Consider the following 24607-nt stretch of genomic DNA (forward strand, 5'->3'; position numbering starts at 1 on the left):
TGTAAACCAGCCTTGGACAGCAAACTCAGAAATTCAGAAACCCAGTAGTTAAGAGATCCAGGATCAGAACAGAGAAAAGGGACCAAGTAGGTCAGCTGGAGTAATCCCAAACATGGTTGTCACCACTGATGTTAGCCATAAGTGCGTTGTTCTCTGCTCTGTTTTTACCTTTCTTCTTAGAGCAGTTGGCACGTAAGGACTGACAATTGCATTTTGGCACTCAGTGTTGGAACAGTAGGCTCCCCTGGTATAATGTAGTCATTACTAAAGCTAAAAGAAGCACTTCTGGGGAGTTCTAATAACTTCTCATTCATTTTTAAATAATAGGTCAACTGAAAGAGCGAAAAAGAGACGCACGTCTTTACAGTCTATTGGACAAGTTGTGTCTAATAGCAGGCAAGAGGATACAGGTTCCACTCAAGTAAGGCAAGAAGCTAGTCATTAAAATATGCCCTCCTTCAACCTTATCCCCCCAAACCCTGGTCCTTTTCTCCATCTTTGGGCCTTGAACATTTTAAAAAGATGTGCTTTGGGGCCAGCCCGGTGGCACAGCCGTTAAGTGCGCACGTTCCACTTCCGTGGCCTGGGATTCGCTGGTTCGGATCCCAGGTGTGGACATGGCACTGCTTGGCAAGCCATGCTGTGGTAAGCATCCCACATATATAATAGAGGAAGATGGTCACAGACTTTAGCTCAGGGCCAGTCTTTCTCAGCAAAAAGAGGAGGATTGGCAGCAGATGTTAGCTCAGGGCTAGTCTTCCTAAAAAAAAAAAACGAATGCTTTTAGTTTCCTTTTTTTTTGCTGAGATGAAAACAGGCCATCATTTCCTTAGTGCTTTCACAATTTTAGTTAACTTCTTGTGACTGGATTTGAATATTTAATAAGTTTGACTTAGGGGGGAAAAAGTCAAGATTTTCACCTTTAAAAGTTACATGACTTTTTGGTTTTTCACTTCCAAAAAATGTTTTTAGTATCTTACTTTATAGATTAAAAGCAGTTGCCAAATAGATACATCTTCCTTTTCACTAGAAAAAATGATCAGTATAGTTCATTCTCTCATTTTTTACATAGGAAAGTAGCTTATTCAAAATTGAAGCACAGTGTTATTTATAATGAAAAATGAAAAACAACACAAATCCATCCAAGAGCAAGTGGCTGATTAAGTGCATTAGAGTACATCCACACAGTGGGATCCCACACTGTGGGATTACACTGTGGAAAAGTGTTCATTAACCTAGGAAAGTTTTTATCATCTGTTATCAAATGAGCAAACAGGTAACACAAAAGGTTTTCCAGAATGCTGGACTCACAAATAATTTTTTTCCTTTAGGTTTTCCCAGTGTCCAGACCACATCATTTTGTAAATAAGAAAGTAAATTATTATTAAGATGAACTGAAGCAATTTGCCCAAAGCCAGAGCACAAGGAATAGGATTAAAATGAAAAGTTAAGGTTGTGGTTCTCATGATCAAGACGGTTATTCTCAGAATATTCAATATGCTAAAAAAAGTTTGCTTAATGAAACTTTTATCGGAGTTTGATCTGTTTACATGTTTAATGGTATTGTATTCTGCTTAATTATTAAAGTAATCTTGCAAAGATATGCATTGTGATACCATCCAAATGGCTAGCAGTTCTAGGCTTGTCATTTAATAAATAGTTATACTTCTTTCTTTAAATTAACTCTTGTTTATTTGTTTGCTTAGAGCCAAATGGAGAAGGGCGTATTTAATGAGCAAATGGGTCAAAGTGACCAAATGGCAAATAGAAACAAAAGGAAGCTTAATTTCTCCAGATCTGACAGGAAAGAGTTCCATTTCCCAGAACTGCCTTTCACAATACATTCAAAGGAGATGAAAAGAATGGAAGGTACACATTTGTTGCATAGCTTTACAATCTCCAGATGTATGCTTTACAAGACCTTTTTTGGTAATTTAACATTTTATAATGTAATTTAGGTAGAAATAGTAAATTGCTGCAAAAAATATTTTCAGCTGATGAGAATTTTTTTCCATAGCCAAATAAGGGTTGAAACTTGAAGGAGATAATTTTAAAGAAGGGTTAAGAAAACTTTAAAAGGTAAATTTTCATTAACTCAATATTGTTGAAATGTTAGAGCAGTATTTGGGGAATTTGGTTTGAGTTCAGTATATGACCTGGAGTAAATCAATTTCCTATGATTTCTCCATGATTCTTTGCCTGTATAGTACTTCAGGCATCCACGGAGTTAGTAGATTAAGATTTAGAACATGTATTAAGCTCTTAAAATGACTTTTCTTTTTTTTAACAGAGTAAATGTTATGTTACTTTGAAGAACAGCGACACCTTGTGAAAAGTTAATATAATAGCAAGATTATAGTACTTGCACAGCTCAAGAGGAATTATCTGATCCACTTAACAGTTATACTCAGAATTAAAAAAATAAATGTCTTCTTTTAATACCTGGTAGACTATTTATAAATTTATAAAACAAATCATTTATGATTGGCACATTTTACCGTTACAACTCAGGATTTGTTCAGTTCCGTTATGATAAACTGAGGAACTGACTTTAATGCATTTCAGAATTTCCATTTGAAACTCTTGAAAAGGAAAGTAAAGCTTCAAGGCAGGAATAACAAGTTGTCATTATTGTATATATTTTTGAAAAGTTAAACAGATAAAAGTGCTGAAGAGGGAATCGAAGAAAACAGATTCATCTAAAATACCAACTTTACTTAATGTGGATCAAAATCAAGAGAAACAAGAGGTAAAACTTTTTTTGTTTATAGCTGTTACTAAGGAATGCTGTTTAGAACTCTTGACTTGGTATGCAAATTTAGTTATTACTATTAGAAAGTTATATAAAAATTCTGTAGTGTTCAAACTTGAGAAACAGATCTATATTTTCCTAGGATAATCAATTACTGAAAGTTTTTAAATGTTATTTTTTTGGGGTGGTGAATACCAGCCCTCATTTGAATGTTGAGTGATTAGAATATACGGTGCCCAAGGAAAATAGTATGTATGTTATGTGTATTGTCTGCTATCATGCAGGTAAACTATGCCAGAGGAAATGAACGATGGTATAAACATACGGTTATACTGGCCACAAGAACATATGTGTTTGTCTTTAGACTCTTCCTTCCTGTTTTTTCTCCAATTCTGCCATCTCTGCTGTCCACCTATACTGTCCTATTTTCACGAGGATTTGCTCTCAACTAGCTATCAGATGATCTTGTTGAAATGTCCCAGTCCCTACCCACCAGGGAGTCTTGAATTTTCTTTGGAAATCTTGAAGCCCTCAATACCCGAATGAAGGTTCTCTAAAGGTACTCTTTTAAGGGAAGGGGATTGTGCTGAGCACCCCCTGAGTTAAATCACATAGATGGCCTTCAATTCTGCACTCTTGTGAGGTCATCGACTTTATCATCTGTTTCTTGTTTTTAAAATAAAATTGATTACATTTTAATTCATGATAAAATTAGCACATGTGAAGAAATTAGAAAAATAGAGAAATTTTTATCTGAAACTGTGTAAGAAGACGTTTTAACTAATTCTATTCAATCTCTGCAACATTCAGATAAAAGAGTTATCAGACACTGTTAGATATATTTCACAGTGACATTTATGCTTTATTCTCGGTCTAGAACTTGTTAAGAACTCCACAATCCACTTGGCAGAAAAGAGATATTTTCTAGATAGAAAAAGAAAGCCATTATTAGTCATCTTCTAGTTCATTATAAAAACTAATAAGGTGGCTTTAAACTTTTAAACTTGGGTAACTTACTGATGTCACAGTATGTTGCACAGCATACCATTTGCACATTTTTTGAGTGATTGGGTGAGTTAGGGCTCGAGTTTGGGAGACTGGTGATGTGCTATATGTGTTTATCCTAGTGTCCTATGAAAGCCCCCAGAACTAAAATTACATCCAATGCAGGAAGAAAGGAACTCTTGGACTGTCTGTCTTAAGGAAAAGAGGAACTCTTTAAGGAAATTTTACCTTCTGTCATTTTTAAAATACATAAGTAAATAGGAAGGGAAAAATCACTTCTTGCTCATATGGTGTAGAACTCCTGAAAAGATGACCTTTTCAAGAGTGACCTTGAAACATTTGTAGTTATTAGAAATAACAGGTGGTCATCAATAATGGTTATAGTTTATTTGTACTGCCCATTCAAATGCAGTTCTGACAAGTGACTGAAATTGCATATAAGGCTAGTCTAAACACTTTTAATAAATTCATGTCAGAAGTAAGAAAATTTCCTAAATTTTGAGTTGGTAGTTTATTTTAGAACACAAGAGAATATGACATGTTTTTAAAAACATAAGAGAGAGACTACAAACTTATTTGGCTCTGCCATTGACTTGTTTTTGAATTGCCTAATCAGATCCAGGTATTTCCCAGTTGCACATTAAAATTTCAGGCATCTTAAATGCATAGTGAAATAGTGTGCATTTAGTGTTCATGATAAGCATGAAACATGGGTTGGGTTCCACACTGAACAATGTGGAACACCATTTAAACATATCATGAAGATCGTTTATAAAAGGATGGAAATAGTGTGTACGTGCATTGAATAGACTCTATAACCTAGAAACTCTAAATTACTCTAATGAATGAGTTAGGAAAGAGAGAAGAGAATCTATACAGAAGCCACCTTCAATTCTACTTCATGATGATAATGAGGAAAACCTTGCTAAATACTATCCCTGTACCTTATAAACAACCCCCAGGTACAGAGTGCAAGGACTTGCCTGTGGGTCTGTGTCCTTACCAAAGACTCATTATTTCCTCAGTGAAGGTCCTGTTTCTATTTACTTTTTAGAATATAGGAAATGTACAAACTGAAAGGAAGAAGAACCTGACAGATGTAGAGTAGAAAATGCAGCAACTGAAAATTCAGGGAATCCCAGAATTACTGGATGGTTAAGAAAAATATCCTTTTTATTAGTATTACGTATGCAAAAATGCTGACTAAAGAATTCTACAGATATATTGTAAATTCTGTGTAGTTATGTGTATATTCACCTAAGTTTATTTTTAAATTTACTATTCTTTAAGTTATTCATTTTTTCTTAATTTGAACATTTAATTTATAAAAACTGCCTGACTGGTACATCCTAATAAAATTGCAGCTTACGTTAAGTCATATAATTTTATTTGATGATCTGTTGTCTCAGTTATGTTTGATTAGTGGTTATTTGTAGCTTTGGTTCAGAACTTTATAATTGTAGAAGGAAAAGTTTCTAAATGTGTAATAAAGTGAGATCCCAGTGTCTGGGAGCACCAAACATTTCTGAACAAATATATTTGATAAGCATGAAACATGGGTTTGGTTCCACACTGAACATTCTGGAACAGCATTTAAACATATCATGAAGGTTGTTTATAAAAGGATGGAAACTGAGCAAAGCATTGAAGCCGAACTTTTGGCTTGACCAGCATGTTTATCATTTAGTAGTTTACACAGAATGTATTGTTGCATGTAATTTAACGTTAGTGACAGTCAAGGTTTTGGCAGCATGTATTTACAGTCTTATCCCTGGTTCTTACTGGCTTGGTTTCTAACTTAAGGGTGGAGATGGCTACTGTGAGGGGAAAAGTTTGAAGAGGAACAGATTTTTGACTTGTGGTGTCTTTTCTTTTAAATATTAAAAATACAAATCGGCATGTCTTCCCTTTTTATTTTATATACAGTAGAAATGTACTATGAACTGTTAAGACAGCCATTTGTCTGCATTAGCATCATCCAACTTTTTTTGTTAGCAAGCCATTCACTGTTTTCTTCTTTCTTTCTTCTAAAAATTCTGTTGACGTGATGCTTTGATTTGGAATTATAAAGTGATTTCCTTTCTGCCTGCTTCTTTACTTTCCATGATTACTGAGTAGGTAGCCCATCCTGTCATAGGACGCCCATTGTACTTATACTGATCTCTGCCCTCTGCTAGTGACGTAATCTTAAGTGTCAATTATTTCCTAGAATGCTCAGGCTTCCTGCAGTGAGTTCTTAATGAAACATCTGACCCATTGTTTTAAAAGCTGTTCGTTACATGGGGCTGGCCCCATGGCCGAGCGGTTAACTTCGTGCGCTCCGCGGCAGGAGGCCCAGTGTTTCGTTGGTTCGAATCCTGGGTGTGGACATGGCACTGCTCATCAAACCACGCTGACGCAGCATCCCACACGCCACAACTAGAAGGACCCACAACGAAGAATATACAACTATGTACTGGGGGGCTTTGGGGAGAAAAAGGAAAAAAATAAAATCTTAAAAAAAAAAATCTGTTCATTACCGTTACATGATTAAAAACATGTTCTGTTAGTCAGCTGTAAAAGCATTTATAATATTTATAAAATATCTTAAAATTATATGGTATTCAAATGTTAATTCTTTTATCCTTTTAAACAACTATCAGCATTTTTCCAGTTCCTAGTTCCATCTAATAGTGCCTTTTATGTGGTACAGACTTTGCGATTTCATAAAATAAATTATGTACAACCCAGAAGAGATTATACTACCAAAATTCCTCATTGTCCTATTCTTCAAAAAACAGTAAAATGGGATTATCTGGTGTTTTACCAGGATTCTACCTGATTTTGTGTTTTCTAAATAGACATAGAAAGCAAAGGAAAACATAGTTTCTTTATTACAATGTTATAGTCTCTTTTCATCTCATTAAAAAGTTGATTAGAATTAATAGCTGAGGTTATTATATATGATGTACCTTTCTAACAGACTCCTTGTTAGCTTTAGCAACTAATCTCCTGCAAGAAAGTCAAGAGTTGTTCCCTCTGGTGGGTTTCACAGGTATAAGTCTGCCCACTGCTTGTTGCATTTATATATTTGTTGATCCTTACATCAATATCAAAGGATTGTCAATTCCTTTTCAATTTCTATAAAAATACCTACTGGGATTTTGATTGGGGTTGTGTTAAATTTATACATCAATTGGAGGAGAATGGATATCCTAATATTTTTATTTATTTTTATTTTTTATTTTTCCTTTTTCTCCCCAAAGCCCCCCAGTACATAGTTGTGTATTTCAGTTGTGGGTCCTTCTAGTGGTGGCGTGTGGGATGCCGCTTCAGCATGGCCTGATGAGTGGTGCCATGTCCACGCCCAGGATCCGAACCAGCAAAACCCTGGGCCACTGAAACAAAGCTGGAGAGCTTAACCACTCGGCCATGGGGCGGGCCCCCTGGCTATCCTAATACTGAGTGTTCCGATCTACAAGCGTGGATAAACTCTCCATTTATTTAGATCTTCTTTAATTTCTTTCTCTAATACTTTATAGGAATCATATATCTTTTATTAAAATTATTCCTATGTGTTTTGTTTTATGATGCTGTTATAAATGGTATTGTTTTTCAGTATTATCTTCTAGTTGGTTGTTGCTAGTATACATAGGTACAATTTGGTTTTCTATATTGATCTTGTATTCTGAGACCTTGCTAAATTCACTTGTTAGTTCCAATAGGTTTCCTTCCTTCATTCCTTCGTTTATTCATTCATTCATTTGTTCCTTACTCCCTTCTTCTTTTTTTGTATATTCCTTGGGATTTCATATTAGGCAATCATAACATCTACACATAAAGGTAGTTTTACTACTTCTTTTCCAATGTTTATGTCTTTTATTACTTTTTCTTGCCTTTTTGTACTGACTGGGGTATGTGATAATGTTGAACAGAAGCAGTGAGAGGACATCCTCAACTTTTTTCCTATACCAGAGGGAAAACATTCAGCCTTTTCCCATTAAGTATGATGTTAGTTGTAGGTTTTATGTAGATGACCTTTATTAAATTGAAGAAAATTCCTTCTGTTTTTCTTCCTGAGTGTCCTTACCATGAACAGGTGTTAAATTTTATTAAATGCTTTTCCTGCATCTACTGAGATGTTCTTATTATTTTCCTCCTTTATTCTGTTAATGTGAATTAGATGAAGTGATATTTGATTGTTAAATCAACCCTGTATTCCTAGAATTAAACTTCACTTGATCTTTTTTACATATTGTATTATGTTTGATTGATTAATATTTTATTAAGGATTTTGGCCTCTATGTTAATGAGGGATTTTAGTCCCTTTTTTTTCTTATATTGTCCTTGTCTGGTTTTGGTATGTTATGTGTTATTTGCTTCACAAAATGAATTGAGAAGTGTTTCTCCTCCTCTGTTTTTTGAAAGAATTTGTGTAGGATTGATTTTATTTCTTCCTTAGATGTTTGTTAGAAACCACTAGTGAAGCCACCAGGGCCTGGAGTTTTCTTTGTGGAAAGTTTTTTGTTTTTGTTTTTGCTGAGGAAGATTCGCCCGGAGCTAACATCTGTGCCAGTCTTCCTTTACTTTGTATGTGGGTCACCGCCATAGTGTGGCCGTTGACCAGAGGTGTAGTTCTGTGCCCGGGGAACTGTACCAGGCCAACAAAGCAGATGCATGCTGAACTTAACCACTAGGCCAGGGGGCCAGCCCCCTCTTTGTGGAAAGATTTTTATAAGCAAATTCAATTTTCTTAAATTTTTAAAATAAATATAGAGATATCTAGATTTGCTCCTTCTTCTTGTATCAGTTTTGGTAATTTGCCTCTTTCGAGGAATTTTTTATCCATTCCATTAAAAGTTCCTGATTTTATTGGCTTAACATTGTTTATCATTTTCCCTTTTATCATTTAAAATTTGGTAAGATCTATGGTCATGTTCCCTTTGTCATTTCTTGTATTGGGAATTTATGTTCTCTCTCTTTTTTTTCTTGGAAAGTCTAGCTAGACGTTTATCAATTTTACTAATTTTTTCAGAAAAACATTTTTTGGTTTTATTCATTATTTCTGTTGTTTATTTCCTATTTTATTGATTTATGCTCTTTATTGTTTCTTTCATCTATTTATTTTGAGTTTAATTTGTGTTATAATAAGAAATATATATATTTGGTCTTCATTCCCCTCTTCCTGGCACAGAGCTCCAAAAACCCTTATAATTTCCCAATTGATAGGGATGAGAGGAGCATCTTTTGTTATTCATAGTAAGTCCCTTTCAATCATACCTGAGTTTATGCTAATAAAATGACTCTTAGAGGAAGGGGGCTGGTAACCAGAGGAACCAATCATGTGATTAGAGGGTTGGAATTTTCAGCCCTATGCTCTGACCTCTGGGGAGACAAGAAGGGCTGGAGATGGAGTCCATCAACAGCCAATGATTTAGTCAATCACGCCTATGTAATGGAACCTCCATAAAAACCCTAAACGAACGGATTTGGAGAGCTTCCGAGTCAGCGAACACCTCGAAGTCCTGGAGAGTGGTGCACCCAGAGAAGACATGGAAGCTCTGCACCCCTTCCCACACACCTTGGCCTATGCAGCTCTTCCTTCCATTTGGCTGTTCCTGAGTTTTATCCTTTATAATGAACTGATGATAGTAAGTACAGCACTTTCCTGAGTTCTGTGAGCCATTCCAGCAAATTATCAAACCTGACAAGGGGGTGTCGGAACATTCAGTTGATAGCCAGTTGGTTAGAAGGACAAGAGGCCCAGACTTGCTATTGGAGTCTGAAGTGGGGGGCAGTCTTGTGGGACTGAGCCCTTAACCTGTGGGGTCTGTACTAACTCCAGGTAGTTAGTGTCAGACATGTTATGAATAAAGGAATCGGTTTTTCCATTTACTCTTCTTTTTCTACCTTCTGAAGGTAGAGCTGAGGTCATTGACTTGAGACTTTTCTTCTCTTCTAATATAAACATTCAATTTTCCTTTTAGCTGCATCCACAAATTTCAGTGGTATTATATCATTTAAAAACATTTCCCAATTTTCCTTTGGATTTCTTATTTAATCCATTTATTTAGAAATGTGTTGTTCAATTATTGACTGTTTAGAGTTATCCCCAATATCTTACTGTTATAGATTTTTAATTTCATTTCATTGTGGTCAGACAATATACTCTGTGTTAGTTCAGTCCTTCTAAATCCTTTGAGACTTGTCTTGTGTCCCAGCATATGGTCTCTTCATGAATGTTGTATTTACACTTGAAAGAATGTGTATTTTGCTGAAGTTGAGTGTAGTGTTCTGTAAATGGCGGTTAGGTCAAGTTGGTTGATAATGTATTTAGGTCTCATATCTTTGCTGATTTTCATGATCAATTGCTGAGGGAGGAATATTGAAATCTTCAACTGTAACTGTGGATTTGTCTCTTTCTCTTTTCAGTTCTATTAGTAGTTGCTTTATGCATTTTGAAGCTTTGTTATTAGGTGCACGTATATTTAGGGCTATTATATTTCTTTTTTTTTTATCGAGTTAATGATAGGTTACAATCTTGTGAAATTTCAGTTGTACATTAATGTTTGTCATTCATGTTGTAGGTGCACCACTTCACCCTTTGTGCTCACCCCCCACCCCACCTTTCCCCTGGTATCCACTAAACTGTTCTTAGTCCACATTTTTAAATTCCTCATATGAGTGGAGTCATACACAGATTATCCTTCTCCAGCTGGCATATTTCACTTAACATAATTCCCTCAAGGTCCATCCATGTTATTGCAAATGGAATGATTTTGTTCTGTTTTGCAGCTGAGTAGTATTCCATTGTATATATGTACCACATCTTGTTTACGCATTCGTCTGTTGATGGGCACTTAGGTTGCTTCCATGTCTTGGCTATTGTAAATAATGCTGCAATGAACATTGGGGTACACAGGACTTTTGGGATTGCTGACTTCAAGCTCTTTGGATAAATACCCAGTAGTGGGATGGCTGGATTGTATGGTAGTTCTATTTTTAATTTTTTGAGGAATCTCCATACTGTTTTCCATAGTGGCTGCACCAGTTTGCATTCCCACCAGCAGTGTATGAGGGTTCCTTTTTCTCCACAACCTCTCCAACATTTGTTACTATTAGTTTTAGATATTTTTGTCATTCTAACGGGTGTAAGGTGATATTTTAGTGTAGTTTTGATTTGCGTTTCCCTGATGATCAGCGATGATGAGCATCTTTTCATGTGCCTATTGGCCATCCGTATATCTTCTTTGGAGAAATGTCTGTTCATGTCTCCAGCCCATTTTTTGATTGGGTTGTTTGATTTTTTGTTGTTGAGTTGTGAGAGTTCTTTATATATTATGGATATTAAGCCTTTGTCAGATATATGACTTGAAAATATTTTTTCCCAGTTAGTGGGTTGTTTTTTTGTTTCAATCCTGTTTTCATTTGCCTTGAAGAAGCTCTTTAGTCTGATGAAGTCCCATTTGTTTATTCTTTCTATTGTTTCCCTTCTCTGAGAAGGCATGGTGTCAGAAAAGATCCTTTTAATACTGATGTCAAAGAGTGTACTGCCTACGTTTTCTTCTAGAAGCCTTATGGTTTCAGGTCTCACCTTTAGGTCTTTGATCCATTTTGAGTTTATTTTGGTGAATGGTGAAAAAGAATGGTCAATTTTCATTCTTTTACATGTGGCTTTCCAGTGTTCCCAGCACCATTTGTTGAAAAGACTTTCTTTTCTCCATTGTATGCCCTCAGCTCCTTTGTCGAAGATAAGCTGTCCATAGATGTGTGGTTTTATTTCTGGGCTTTCAATTCTGTTCCATTAATCTGTGCACCTGGTTTTGTACCAGTACCATGCTGTTTTGATTACTGTAGCTTTGTAGTATGTTTTGAAGTCAGGGGTTGTGATGCCTCCCGTTTTGTTCTTTTTTCTCAGGATTGCTTTAGCAATTCGGGGTCTTTTGTTGCCCCATATGAATTTTAGGATTCTTTGTTCTAATTCTGTGAAGAATGTCATTGGGATTCTGATTGGGATGGCATTGAATCTGTAGATTGCTTTAGGTAGAACGGACATTTTAACTATGTTTATTCTTTCAATCCATGTACATGGAATGTCTTTCCATCTCCTTATGTCATCATCCAATTCTCTCAGAAAGGCCTTGTAATTTTCATTATATAGGTCCTTCACTTCCTTAGTTAAATTTACCCCAAGGTATTTTATTCTTTTTGTTGCGATTGTGAATGGTATTGTGTTCTTGAGTTCTTTTTCTGTTAGTTCGTTATTGGAGTCTAGAAATGCTACTGATTTATGCAAATTGATTTTGTACCCTGCAACTTTGCTGTAGTTGTTGATTACTTCTAAGAGTTTTCCAATGGATTCTTTGGGGTTTTCTATATATAAGATCATGTCGTCTGCAAACAGCGAGAGTTTCACTTCTTCCCTCCCTGTTTGGATTCCTTTTATTCCTTTTTCTTGCCTGATTGCTCTGGCCAGGACCTCCAGTACTATGTTGAATAAGAGTGGTGATAGAGGGCATCCTTGTCTCGTTCCTGTTTTCAGGGGGATGGCATTCAGTTTTTGCCCATTGAGTATGATGTTGGTTATGGGTTTGTCATATATGGCCTTTAGTATGTTGAGGTAGTTTCCTTCTATGCCATTTTGTTCAGAGTTTTTATCATAAATAGCTGTTGGATTTTGTCAAATGCCTTCTCTGCATCTATTGAGATGATCATGTGGTTTTTATTCCTCAGTTTGTTGATGTGGTGTATCACATTGATTGATTTGTATCACGTTGATTGATTTGCGGATGTTGAACCATCCCTGTGTCCCTGGTATGAATCCCACCTTATCATGATGTATGATCCTTTTGACGAATTGCTGAATTCTGGTTGCCAAAATTTTGTTTAGAATTTTTGAATCTATGTTCATCAGTGATATTGGCCTGTAGTTCTCTTTTTTCGTGGTGTCCTTGTCAGGTTTTGGTATCAGTGTGATGTTGGCCTCATAGAATGTGTTAGGAAGTGTTCCATCTTTCTGAACTTTTTGGAATAGCTTGAAAAGGATAGGTATTAAATCCTCTCTGAAAGTTTGTTAGAATTCCCCAGGAAAGCCATCTGCTCCTGAGGTTTTATTCTTTTTTTTTTTTTTTTTTTTTTAAAGATTTTTATTATTTTCTTTTTCTTCCCAAAGCCCCCCGGTACATAGTTGTGTATTCTTCGTTGTGGGTCCTTCTAGTTGTGGTATGTGGGACGCTGCCTCAGCGTGGTCTGATGAGCAGTGCCATGTCCGCGCCCAGGATTCGAACCAACGAAACACTGGGCCGCAGGCAGCGGAGCGCACGAACTTAACCGCTCGGCCACGGGGCCAGCCCCTGAGGTTTTATTCTTTGGGATGTTTTTGATTGGTGTTTCAATCTCTTTCCTTGTGATTGGTCTGTTCAAATTGTCTGCCTCTTCTTGAGTGAGCTTTGGGAGGTTGTATGAGTCCAAGAATTTATCCATTTCCTCTAGGTTATCCATTCTGGTGGCATATAGTTTTTCGTAGTATTCTCTTATAATCCGTTGTATTTCTGCAGAGTCTGTTGTTATTTCTCCTCTTTCATTTCTGATTTTGTTATTTGAGCTTTCTCCCTTTTTGTCTTTGTAAGTCTGGCTAGGGGTCTGTCAATTTTATTTATCTTCTCAAAAAACCAGCTCTTTGTTTCATTGATCCTTTCTACTGCCTTTTTCGTTTCAATAGTATTTATTTCTGCTCTGATTTTTATTATTTCTCTCCTTCTGCTGACTTTGGGCTTTATTTGTTCTTTTTTCTCTAGTTCAGTTAGGTGTAGTTTAAGATTGCTTATTTGGGATTTTTCTTGTTTGTTAAGATGTGCCTGTATTGCGATGAATTTTCCTCTTAATACAGCTTTTGCTGTATCCCATATGAGTTGGTATGGCATGCTATCATTTTCATTTGTTTCCAGGTATTTTTTGATTTCTTCTTTAATTTCTTCAATGATCCATTGCTTGTTCAGTAGTGTGTTGTTTAGTCTCCACATCTTTGTGCCTTTCTCAGCTTTTTTCTTGTAATTACTTTCTAGCCTTATAGCATTATGATTGGAGAAGATGCTTGTTATTATTTCAATTTTTTAGAATTTGTAGAGGCTTGCCTTGTTTCCCAACATATGGTCTATCCTTGAGAATGTTCCATGTGCACTTGAGAAGAATGTGTATTCAGCTCTTTTAGGGTGAAGTGATCTATATATGTCTATTAAGTCCAATTGTTTTAGTTTTTCATTTAGCTCCACTATTTCCTTGTTGATTTTCTGTCTGGATGATCTGTCAATTGATGTGAGTGGGGTGTTGAGGTCCCCTACTATTATTATGTTGTTTTTAACATCTTCCTTTAGGTCTGTTAATAGTTGCTTTATGAATCTTGGTGCTCCTGTGTTGGGTGCATAGATATTTATAAGCGTTATTTCTTCTTGATGAAGTGTCCCTTTGATCATTATATATTGTCCCTCTGTGTCTCTCTTTACCTTTCTTATTTTGAAATCCACTTTGTCTGATATAAGAATTGCAGCACATGCCTTTTTTTTCTTGCTGTTAGCTTGAAGTATTGTCCTCCACCCCTTCACCCTGAGCCTGTGTTTGTCCTTGGGGCTGAGGTGTGTTTCTTGGAGGCAACAAATTGTTGGATCTTGTTCTTTAATCCATTTTGCCACTCTGTGTCTTTTTATTGGAGCGTTCAATCCGTTTATATTGAGAGTGATTATTGATGCATGTGGACTTAATGCTGTCAATCTGTCGCTCATTATCTTGTTTTCCTGCGTTTCTTTTCCTGTGTGCTTTAGACTACCCATTTAATACTGCAATTTCTTATGCTGGGTTTCTTAGATTTTTCCTTATTTATGATTTGTGACTCTGTTCTGTATTTTATTTTAGTGTCTACCCTGAAGTTTGTATTTAGAATCTCGTGTATAATATAGTCTAATCTCTGGTCGTCTGTTACTTACTTGGCCAATACTGATTTAGACCCTTTGCTCTTCCCCTCCTAAATAATTATTTTCATTTCTTATTCCAACTCATGTTATGAATTTGTAGTTAGAGTGATAAGATCGTCCTTGCTTTGGTAGTTTCCTTACCTTTACCCTAATGCTATAGTTGAATATTTGCTATCCTGTTCTGGTTCTATCCATTGGTCTCCCTAGTCTGTGGATTGTGACCCCTTTCTCCCTTTTTTTCTTTTTTCAGGTATGAGAGTCTTCTTGAGGATTTCTTGTAGTGGAGGGCTTTTAGTTACAAATTCCCTTAACTTTTGTTTGTCTGGAAAAGATTTAATTTCTCCCTCATATCTGAAGGAAATTCTTGCTGTATAGAGTTTTCTTGGCTGAAGATTTTTATCTTTTAAAGCTTTGAATATGTCACTCCATTCTCTCCTAGCTTGTAAGGTTTCTGTAGAGAAATCCGCTGGAAGTCTGATAAGGGCTCCTTTATAGGTTATTCTCTTCTTTTTTCTTACTTCTCTGAGTATTCTTTCTTTATCTTTCCTTCTTGCCAATTGTACTACTATGTGCCTTGCAGTAGGTCTTTTTACATTGACAAATCTAGGAGATCTGAAAACTTCCTCTACACGCATTTCTCCATCAATCCCTAGATTTGGGAATTTCTCTTCAATAATTTCGTTAAGCACACTTTCTGCTCCATTTTCCTTTTCCACGTTCTCGGGAATTCCTATGATCCTTAATTCCTCATTGAATCCACTATCTCTCGGAGATTTTCCTCGTTTTTTAAAATTCTTAGTTCTCTTTCTTCCTGTCTGGAGCCATTAAGCCTGTCTATCTTCAATTATGTTAATTTGCTCTTCTATAGTGTCTACATGGGCATTCAGGGAATCCGTATTCTGTTTCATCTGGTCCATTGTATTTTTCATCTCTAGTAATTCTGTTTGATTCTTCTTTATGGTTGCAATCTCTTTTGTGAAGTAACTCCAGAACTCATTGGCTTGTTTCTCTATCTTTCTCTCTACCTCATTGAGTTTTTTGGTTATAGCTGCTCTGAACTCATTATCAGTTAGTTTACCTAATTCCAAGTCCTCAGGACTTAATTCTATGTTTTTATTGTTTTCCTTCTGATCTGGGGCTTTTATAAATTACTGGATGGTAGAGGAGCGGTTTTTTCGCATCGTGGTAGAATTCGGTTGCAGTTACAGCCTGTCGCCACTAGATGGGGGTCGAGAGCCACGTGTTCTGAGCTCTCCGCCTTCTGGCAAGATGGCAGCACCCAGTGGCTTTGCTGGGAGGGAGGGGCTGCTATTCTGGCGCACCCGATCTGGATTCAGATCAGTTCTGTTCTCTGGTCTCCCGAGGCCCTGGGTTTATGGGTTCCCCAAACATGGAAGCTTTCCCCCGTCAGCGGGTTCCCATTGAACCAGCAACAGGAGTCCTGGATGATCCCCCGTGCGGCCCCTCTCCTGCTCCTTCCCGACCCACGCAGCAGCGATCGCAGACTCTAGGGGAGGGAGCAACGTTCTCTCCTACCCGTTCCAGTGCCTCCGAGGCCGTCAGCAAGGTTTATGATCACCGCCTTCTTGGTATTGTAGGTCTCTAACGTGTTGGCATTAGATTTATTCTCTGAAATTCAGTTTTTCCAATCCTTTGTTGTATTTTGGAGGGGAGAGAATCCTGGGTCAGCTCACCCCACCATTTTGCTCTGCCCGTTAGGGCTATCATATTTCTGATGAAATTGATCCTTATCTGCTATTCAGTATCTGAAAACAGTTGTGTTATATGTTTTGTCCTGTTTAAGCTAAAACCAAGACCAATACTTGTTACTCCATCATTGTTGGAACTAGAAGTTCAGTTAAAGAGTTCTGGAAATGGAGACTTAGTCACTATTTTGAATAAGGAAAATCTACTGAATAACATACTGACATTTGTCTTAAGAATTTTAAAGAACTGTTGGAGTCACTACTAAAAGTTACAGCTCTTTCTCATATAAAATGTCCCTGAGTGATTGTCTGCTGTTTTAGTTTAAGACCACCCCCAAGGATATGGATATGTGAACAGGAATTTGTCTCCTTATTTTATAAGTAGGGACTTGCCCATACTTTTGCTGTTATTGTTTTTATTCTGGTTATTGTAATGATCATTACATTCTGTGAATTCTTTGCCAACAGTATGAAAGTTTGGATTACAAAAGTATGAAGTTTGCCAATGAAACTTCAGCAATGGACATAGTTGGTAGGAAGGATAGTTTATTGGCAGATAATACTTCTCAAAAGGTATTAGTCAGGCAAGTGTGTTTGAGTTGTATTTCTGGTCTGTTTTCATTTTCTGCATATGACTCTGTCTTGTTAGTATTTGTTACAAAGCACTTTATTTCTTTGAGCAAGTAGTTGAAGTAATGAGTTACATCAAGACTGAAAATGTCCCATGGTGGCTAGAACATGATGACATTAGAAGGATAAAGTTCAGAGAATCTTTGAAAGAAGCTATAGTACTGGTATCTGTGTTTAAATTTTTTTCATTCCCTTCCTGGAGCACTTTCATCATGCCCAAGGAGGTGGATTTCCAGGGCCTAAGTTACAGTAGTGTACAGTGTAGTTTCAGTGCCTACTAAGGCCACAAATCTGATAGACTCCTGCTGCAGAGTCAACATTTTCATCAAATTCAAGGTTAAGAAAGTCAGACTTTTTAAACACATAGTTCTATAAACAGGAACAAACTATATCAGTACATAGGAATGCCAAGAAGAGGACAAATTAGCTAAATACAGAATCATATAGCTGTCCAAAGTGTAAATTAAAGGGCCCTAAATAGAAATTGGGCCAGGTTGCTAAAACAGGTAGCGGAATTGCATAGGGAAATGATCAAGAAATCTTAGGTGATGTGGAAGCCATAAGTTACAAGATGATACAAGACAACAAGAAAGTGTTCTTTTCTCTTTAATAAGAGGCAAAAATATAGAAACAAATAAAATATTTTACTAACTTCCTATCTGCCTACCATCTCCTCCCACAGGGCTGGGGAAAGCTGATAACTGATGACCCTGTAAAGGCAGAGAATTATAATGATTTTTCTTCTTTTCTGAAAAAGTGATCCTGAGGTCAGACACCCAAAAGTGGCACTTATGATGGGTGGGATGGAAGTCAAACTGAAGGAGAAGGGGACAAAACTAGTTAAAGAGTTCTTAAAGCTGCGGTCTAGTCAAAGTTGTCTAATATATTGTCACTCATTCTCAGATTGCTAAGAAATAGTTGTTCTTGATTAGTTATGAGTTGTTGTTTGGGAAACCTCTCAGGGGGCAGACAAACATAGCACTTTTCTTTAAAACATCATTGGCAAAAAAGAACAGATTTGTTCGCCTCGATTTTGAAACCTGAAGACCAGAAAGAATCACCAGACAGGTGATTTACAATCATCTGGAGGAACAGTAGATAGTAATCATTATGAATTTATTTTATCTGGTTAGTTTCGCTTAGTAATAGCTTAATGAGCTCTGTAAACAAAGGGAAAGCAAGAGATATAATGGTTTTGTAGTTCAAGTAATCAGCAATATTTGGGCTGGGTTCTTAGACTCTTCTCTTTTCCATTTACACTTCCTTGGCGAGCTCATCCAGATTCATAGCCTTAACTACCATTTATGTACTAATGACTCTCAGTTCTCTCTCTCCAGCCTAGACTTGACCCCTAAACTCAAGAATCAGATTTCCAGTTGCCCATTCAAGAGCTCTGCTGAAACATATAATTGGTATCTCAAACTTAACATATCCAAAATTAAGGTCCTGATCTTTTCCACCCTTCTTCCTGCTCCTCCATCTTTTCCTCATCTTGGTTAAGGGCAACTGCATTCTTCCACTTGCCCAGGAGAAAGATCTGGGAGTAATCCTTTACTTCTCTTTTTCTCTCATACCCTACATCCTTTCAACTCTACCTTCAAAATATTTCCAGGATTGGACTATTTTTTACCCCTCTACTGCTGTTCACAGCACTCCTTGCTGGATTTTGTAGTCTCTTAGCTGATCTCCCTGCTTGCACCCTTGTTCACCCTTCAGTCTCTTATCCACTCACTGCCTGGGTGTTCTTAATAAAAGTGAAATCAGATGATGTCACTGCTCTCCTCAAAACCCCTGATGCTTCTCACTTCACGCAGAGTAAAAGCCACAGAAATCATGGTAACCTACACAGCCCTACACAGGTATGCCTCAGCTCCCTCTTTGACCCTATTTGCTACTTTTCTCCCTATTGCTCATTCTGTCTGGGCCCACTGACCTTCTTGCTGTACCTTGCTGTGCTTCTGCCTCAGCACCTTTGTTTTTGCTGTTTTCTCTGCTTAGAAATATCTTTCCCCAGGTGACTGCATGATTCCCTCCTTTACCTCATTCCTATTGTTCAGGACAGCCTCCTTACTGGTTTTTACTCATATATGAAGCTTACTCTACCACTTTACTTAAAATTACAACTTTTTCCATACCTATTCCCCTTTTCTGTTTTACTCTTTCATATAGCACTTCCCTATCTGACAAGCTATATATTTTACTTATTTATTTTGTTTATTAATGGTCTCCTTCCACTAAAATATGAACTAAATGAGGACAGGAATTTAGAGTTTTGTTCGTTGCTGTATTCTCAATACCTAGAACAGTGCCTAGTATATCTTGGCACTCAATAATATTTGCTTTGTGAGTGAATAAATGAATTTATTAGACACCCTACATAGTAATAACTTGAAAAAAAGGAGAATAAAATATGGGGCAATTTTATTAGTGGGGTAGAATGTTCTCTCTATAGCATTCCGACAATTGTTCAAGTGGCTGAACAAGGAGTGAGTGGCAGTGATTCATTAGGGAGTTTAAAGGTGAAGGAGATCAGGTGAACTTAGTATTTTTATGAAGGAATTGAAACTTAATTACTTATAGAGATAACACGGAAGGATGCATGTTAGGAACAGAATTCGGAGGAACCTCAGATAAGTTATAAAAATTGTTTCTCAAAAATTAGGAAGAGAAAAGAGACAAGGAAATTCAGATAAGGCAAGTGAAAGGGTAAAACAAAATAACGCTCTGCAAAGTGAGCTACAGTATATAGGTCAGATTTTCAGATTCTCCACCTCAAGTCACCACATTTCTGTTTCTTTCACCACTGTGTGTCAGGAGACCAGGGAAGTCATAAATTAGTAGAAATTGTAGAGTGAGAAATTGTGTGAGTACTGTCTCAATGTTATACAGGTCTCTTTCTCAATAGGCTCTCTTGGCTTAGAATAAGTGAAATGATTTCTTTGCTTAATTGGATGGATATGTATGGTATTGAAAGAATAAACGATCCTGTGAAATGTGTAGCTCAAAGAAGCAAACAAAATGAAGTTTGCCTCAGATTGACTTTCAAACGGAGTGTGGGTTAAGATTCTTGCTCTTCACAATTAGCTTTCATTTAATGGATAGTGGTATATAGATTGCGGGTATCCAGTGGCTATTACATAGTCTATCTGCCCCTCTTTCCAAAGAGTGAAGATGACCCTGAAGTTCTTTGAAGTCAGATAGTCCTAACCTCCTCCAGAGGGAGCTCAGCCTCCAGCATTTTGAGGGCCTGGAGCCAGTCTCTGCCCTGGTCTAACAGAGGACAAGACATTTTGTCCCCTGTTGGACTGAACTAGTATGAAGATGAGGTACTAATACAGCAATGCTTTTTGCTCTAAATCAATAGTTTTTGCTCCCCTAGATGAGAGATGCAATAAAAGTGCATGCTAGGAACTGAGTTTCCTCAGAAGAATGATTCCAAAGTCTTAGGATATTTCAAACCAAGTCCTAGGTTATTTATATACATTTCAGGCAGCATATCTTGGGCATCACTAAGTAATTTCTTTGTGGCTACTAATTATTACATGGAACAGTATTATTACAGTGTTTAAAGCATCTGATGCCTCATGAGAAACTTTAAAAACAAGATTTATTATGGAATAATTCTGCCATCAGTAGTCTTCCTTGGATTGTAGTTTGATAGATTTGAGTTTGGAAAATTGGTTCTTTAGTTTCTATCCTCCAGACAGAATATCTGGTAATATCAGAATATTTATTGAAACTATACCAGAAACTCCTGGGGCTTCTTTCTTTTTAAAAATATTTATTGAATGAACATTCAATTTTTATTAAAAGCCATATAGTGTAGTAGAGTCCAGATTAGTGTCAGCTTTCCTGAATTAGATTCATGGCCTTTACCACTTCTTCACTGGGGAGTATGTGTGTGGTATTTTGTTGCCTCAGTTCTCCCAGCTTGAAAATGTGGACAAGAAGAGCTTATCTCTTAGAGATAGTGTGAGGACTTATTGAGGTAAGGTTTAATACACACAGGGCATAGTGGGTTTACAGTGATGAAATTTAGTTGTTTACGGGGCTTTTGGAATCTCCTTCAAAGGTGCAGAATTATGGCTTTTAATTTTAGTTCTGTTGTCCACGTTGTGCGAGTTTATTCTGACTTCATTCCCTTCGGCAATAAATTAGGTCTAGAAGGGCCCTCTACTCTTGTTGCATACTGCCTGTGAAATTGAGGGTATCTGTGCCTTGGTCTCCCTTTGTTTGGATATGAAGTTGGCTTGGGTGACAAATACCTCAAATGTCTGCTATACGTGTATAAAATTGTCCATTAGATACAAGAATAAATATGGCAGAGTTTTCAAAGAGAACTGTACAACATGTATCTCCTTTTGTGGTTAGGAAGAAAATTAATCTCTGCAGACTCAGTAGCACTTTTTTGGACTCGTGCCATGTCAAAGGAAGATACTAGTACTGTAGTTCTCTTCCATCCTGGGAAAACCAACTCTAGACTAGCAGTTCCCAGCTCTTTTCCTTTGAGGCTACATTAGATTTTCTCAGAGTCTTTGTGCATTAGTGGAGCAGGTAAGGTGATGTTACAAACATGGCTGTGTTAGGGTGTTGAGAGGGTGAGTTACTGGGAGATCCAGGTTTTATGGAGCCTGAACCTTTTATATGTGAGGGCCTTTTTTGAGAAAAAGAATACAAAATTGCAATTACAAAATTGCTAGGGCTGTTCTCATGGCCTTGGAAGGAACCTATACAAGGGAGGGATCTACACTGGCTTCTTGGCAAATATGCCCCTGGTGATTAGATTGCCGTTACTTGGTTCTTGGTGACCACCAGAAGTCTTGCAGAGAAGTGGGTTATGGCGGAGGCAGTGGCAGCTGAATTGGCTATCAAACAGGTCAACTTTTGAAATCTATTGGGTAGACATTCAGGAGATAATTGGGAGTCCTGTCTCCACTCCTTTGACCAGGTGGAGTTGTTGTTATAAGTGGAAGGAGTTAGAACTGGTAGGTCAGTGGGTTGCTGCTGTGGCACTCATTTCCTTTTATTTGGAAGAAGGAACATAGAATATAGTCATAGTGATAGGAAGCACTCTGCTGCATTTAACACCTTGAAGAATAAAATTCAAATTTGATCCATTAAATATTGAGTCTGGCTTCTGTTTTCACCACAGTAATAAAACCTTGCTTTTTATGGGCACCAGTTATCTCCTAATTGTCAAATTCAGTGACTTTCTTTAATTCCTTACGTTCCCTGATTTTCCGTTACACTTGACGCCATGAATCATCTTTTCCTTCTTGAAACACTCTCATCTTTTTTGTCACGTCATCATTTTCTTCTCACCTCCAAACAGTTTTCCACTCTACTGATAATTTATCTTCCCATCTGTTTCCCTGTCAGCATTCTGTGAAGTTTCATTCTTAAGCCCTGCACTCTACCCTGCCTCCTTGAAAGAAGTGCTGCTCTTACAGCTTGACTGCCACCTCTGAGGGTGTTTGGGGGTATTACTCCAAGATCTATAGTTCTGACACTGACATTTATCTGAAGCCCCAGTCTCCACATGTTTGCTAATAGTTCGACTTTATCATTTTGCTGTTTCTTCAAACTTACCATATCTAAACTGGGTTAATTTCTCCCCAAACTATCTTTCCCTTCCCTCCTAGATTTTCTTTTTAAAATGTTACCACAGTTTTCCCTGGCTTGAAACTTGGCATCAGCTTGATTTCTCAGTTTATATATCTGATAGCCCATTCAGGCATCAGGTCTACTTGATTCATTCTTTCTAACACATTTTGATCCTCCCATTTTGTAGTAATTCTTCATGCTTAAGCTTATGTAGCCTCTCTTGTGTAGTTGGGACTCTTCCCATGCAAGGTGATCTATTTTTCCTCTAGACTCCCATTTTTTATTGTTCATATTATATTTATTATGTATAAACAAATATTATATGTTTCACATCCTGCTTTGTGATGCTGGTTACCTTTTAATTTATGTCTTTGTACCTTTACCACCCCACTCCAAGTGCCTTTATATAGTTATGTACCTTAATATGTGTGGAACAAATAATTTAAATTCAGAACGACCTTGGTAGTCTGGAGACTTGCTGAAGAATCAATGAATGGTGTTAGAAGTGACCAGTAAGAATCTGAGGCATGGATGTCACTGAGCAAGCTTGTCAGAAGAAATCTTAGGATGGGAGTTAGTGGTGCCATGCTGCACTTCCTATTTAAAACTTCAGAGCACTCACAATTCTGTTTGCCTTTAGGAAGGTGTAGTTGAAGTTTTTTTTTTTTTTTAAGTTTCAGCCTTCTTAGATCAAAAGCAAATCTACTTTTTCATTTCTGGCAGTATATGTACTAGAGATCTTCAGTTATATATCTGGTAGCCATTCAGGCATCAGTTCTACTTGATTCATTCTTTCTAACACATTTTGATCCTCTCACTTTGTATTAATTTTTCATGCTTAAGCTTATGTAGCCTCTCTTGTGTGATTGGGACTCACAATATATGTGCTAGATACCCTGAAAAATTCTAATTATAAAACTTCTCATCAAAGGCCGAACTTTACTGGTGCTTTAAAGAATTGATTTTAGGAGGTCACTCAGGTGAAAGGAGATAAAGTCTCAGGCCTAAGCAAAGTGGGAAGCTGTATTGAAAACTACATGTAAAGTTGCGTCCTTCAAAATTGTTACCCTTAGTTAAGAGTGAATTCATCGAAATCTAGTCCTCAAAGAGAGATTGCAGAGAAAATTGTCTGTCTTGTCCTTGGCTCTGGATGGAAAAAAACCCACAACAACCTTTCTCCTGAGAATTCATAACCATCCTTCATGTAAGCTTGGTGTCAGAATTCACACTACATGTGTGAACCCCCAGACCCAAGATTAGATTGTAGTTTAAAGTGTTATTGGATAAGTAATGAAACCACATGTCTGGCAGAAGCAAACATAGATCCTCTTTGGAGGAATGCACTTTAAACTGGAGTCTTAAAGAATTTCCACAGATAAATTTCCTGTGAACATGAGCTCACTACTAAAAGTTACAAAAACACAAAGAAATAAGCCAGCATAAATGAGAGTTCACAGAAACAGCAAACACAATCAAACCTGCAAAGACTTTATAAATTAAAGTTGCTGGATACATAATATACCAAGCTTTATTTACTATATATAAAGAAATAAATAGAATATTGACTGTATAATTAAAAAATAAGAGACTATCAAAAATAATCAGGTAGGTTTGGAAAAAGAACTAAATAGAACATCTAGAAAATGAAAATGTAACAATTAAATTAGAATCCTAGTGAATTGGTCAAATAGTAAATTAGACAGAGCTGAAGAGAAAATTAGTGAACTGAAAAATAGAGGTGAAGAAACTACCCAGATTATAGCCTAGGGAGACAAAGAGGTGGGAAAGGTAAAATAGAAATTGAGACTTGGATGAAGTTTGAGAAAGTCTAACATATGACTAATTAGGATTCCAAAAGAAAGAAATAGAAAGAATGAGGAAGGGCAATATTCAAAGAAATAATAGCTGATAATTTTCTAGAATTGATAAAAAACAGGATTCCTCAGCTTCAGGAATCCCTGTGA

General features: G+C 36.9%; 1 protein-coding gene across 5 annotated transcripts in view; it reads left to right on the forward strand.

Annotated features, from left to right (window-relative positions):
- CDKL3 (cyclin dependent kinase like 3) overlaps nucleotides 1-24607 on the forward strand; it is a 100669-nt gene that overhangs the window by 38189 nt on the left and 37873 nt on the right. For all 5 annotated transcript variants that reach the window (XM_046665506.1, XM_046665505.1, XM_046665507.1 and 2 more), the window contains 3 exons: nucleotides 328-421; nucleotides 1707-1869; nucleotides 2652-2749. In XM_046665506.1, the coding sequence (XP_046521462.1) occupies nucleotides 328-421; nucleotides 1707-1869; nucleotides 2652-2749 (355 nt within the window). Of the gene's footprint in view, nucleotides 1-327; nucleotides 422-1706; nucleotides 1870-2651; nucleotides 2750-24607 lie in introns of those variants that run through there.

This window comes from Equus quagga, chromosome 7 (genome assembly GCF_021613505.1).
Source record: "Equus quagga isolate Etosha38 chromosome 7, UCLA_HA_Equagga_1.0, whole genome shotgun sequence".
NCBI classification, from domain to species: Eukaryota; Metazoa; Chordata; class Mammalia; order Perissodactyla; family Equidae; genus Equus; species Equus quagga.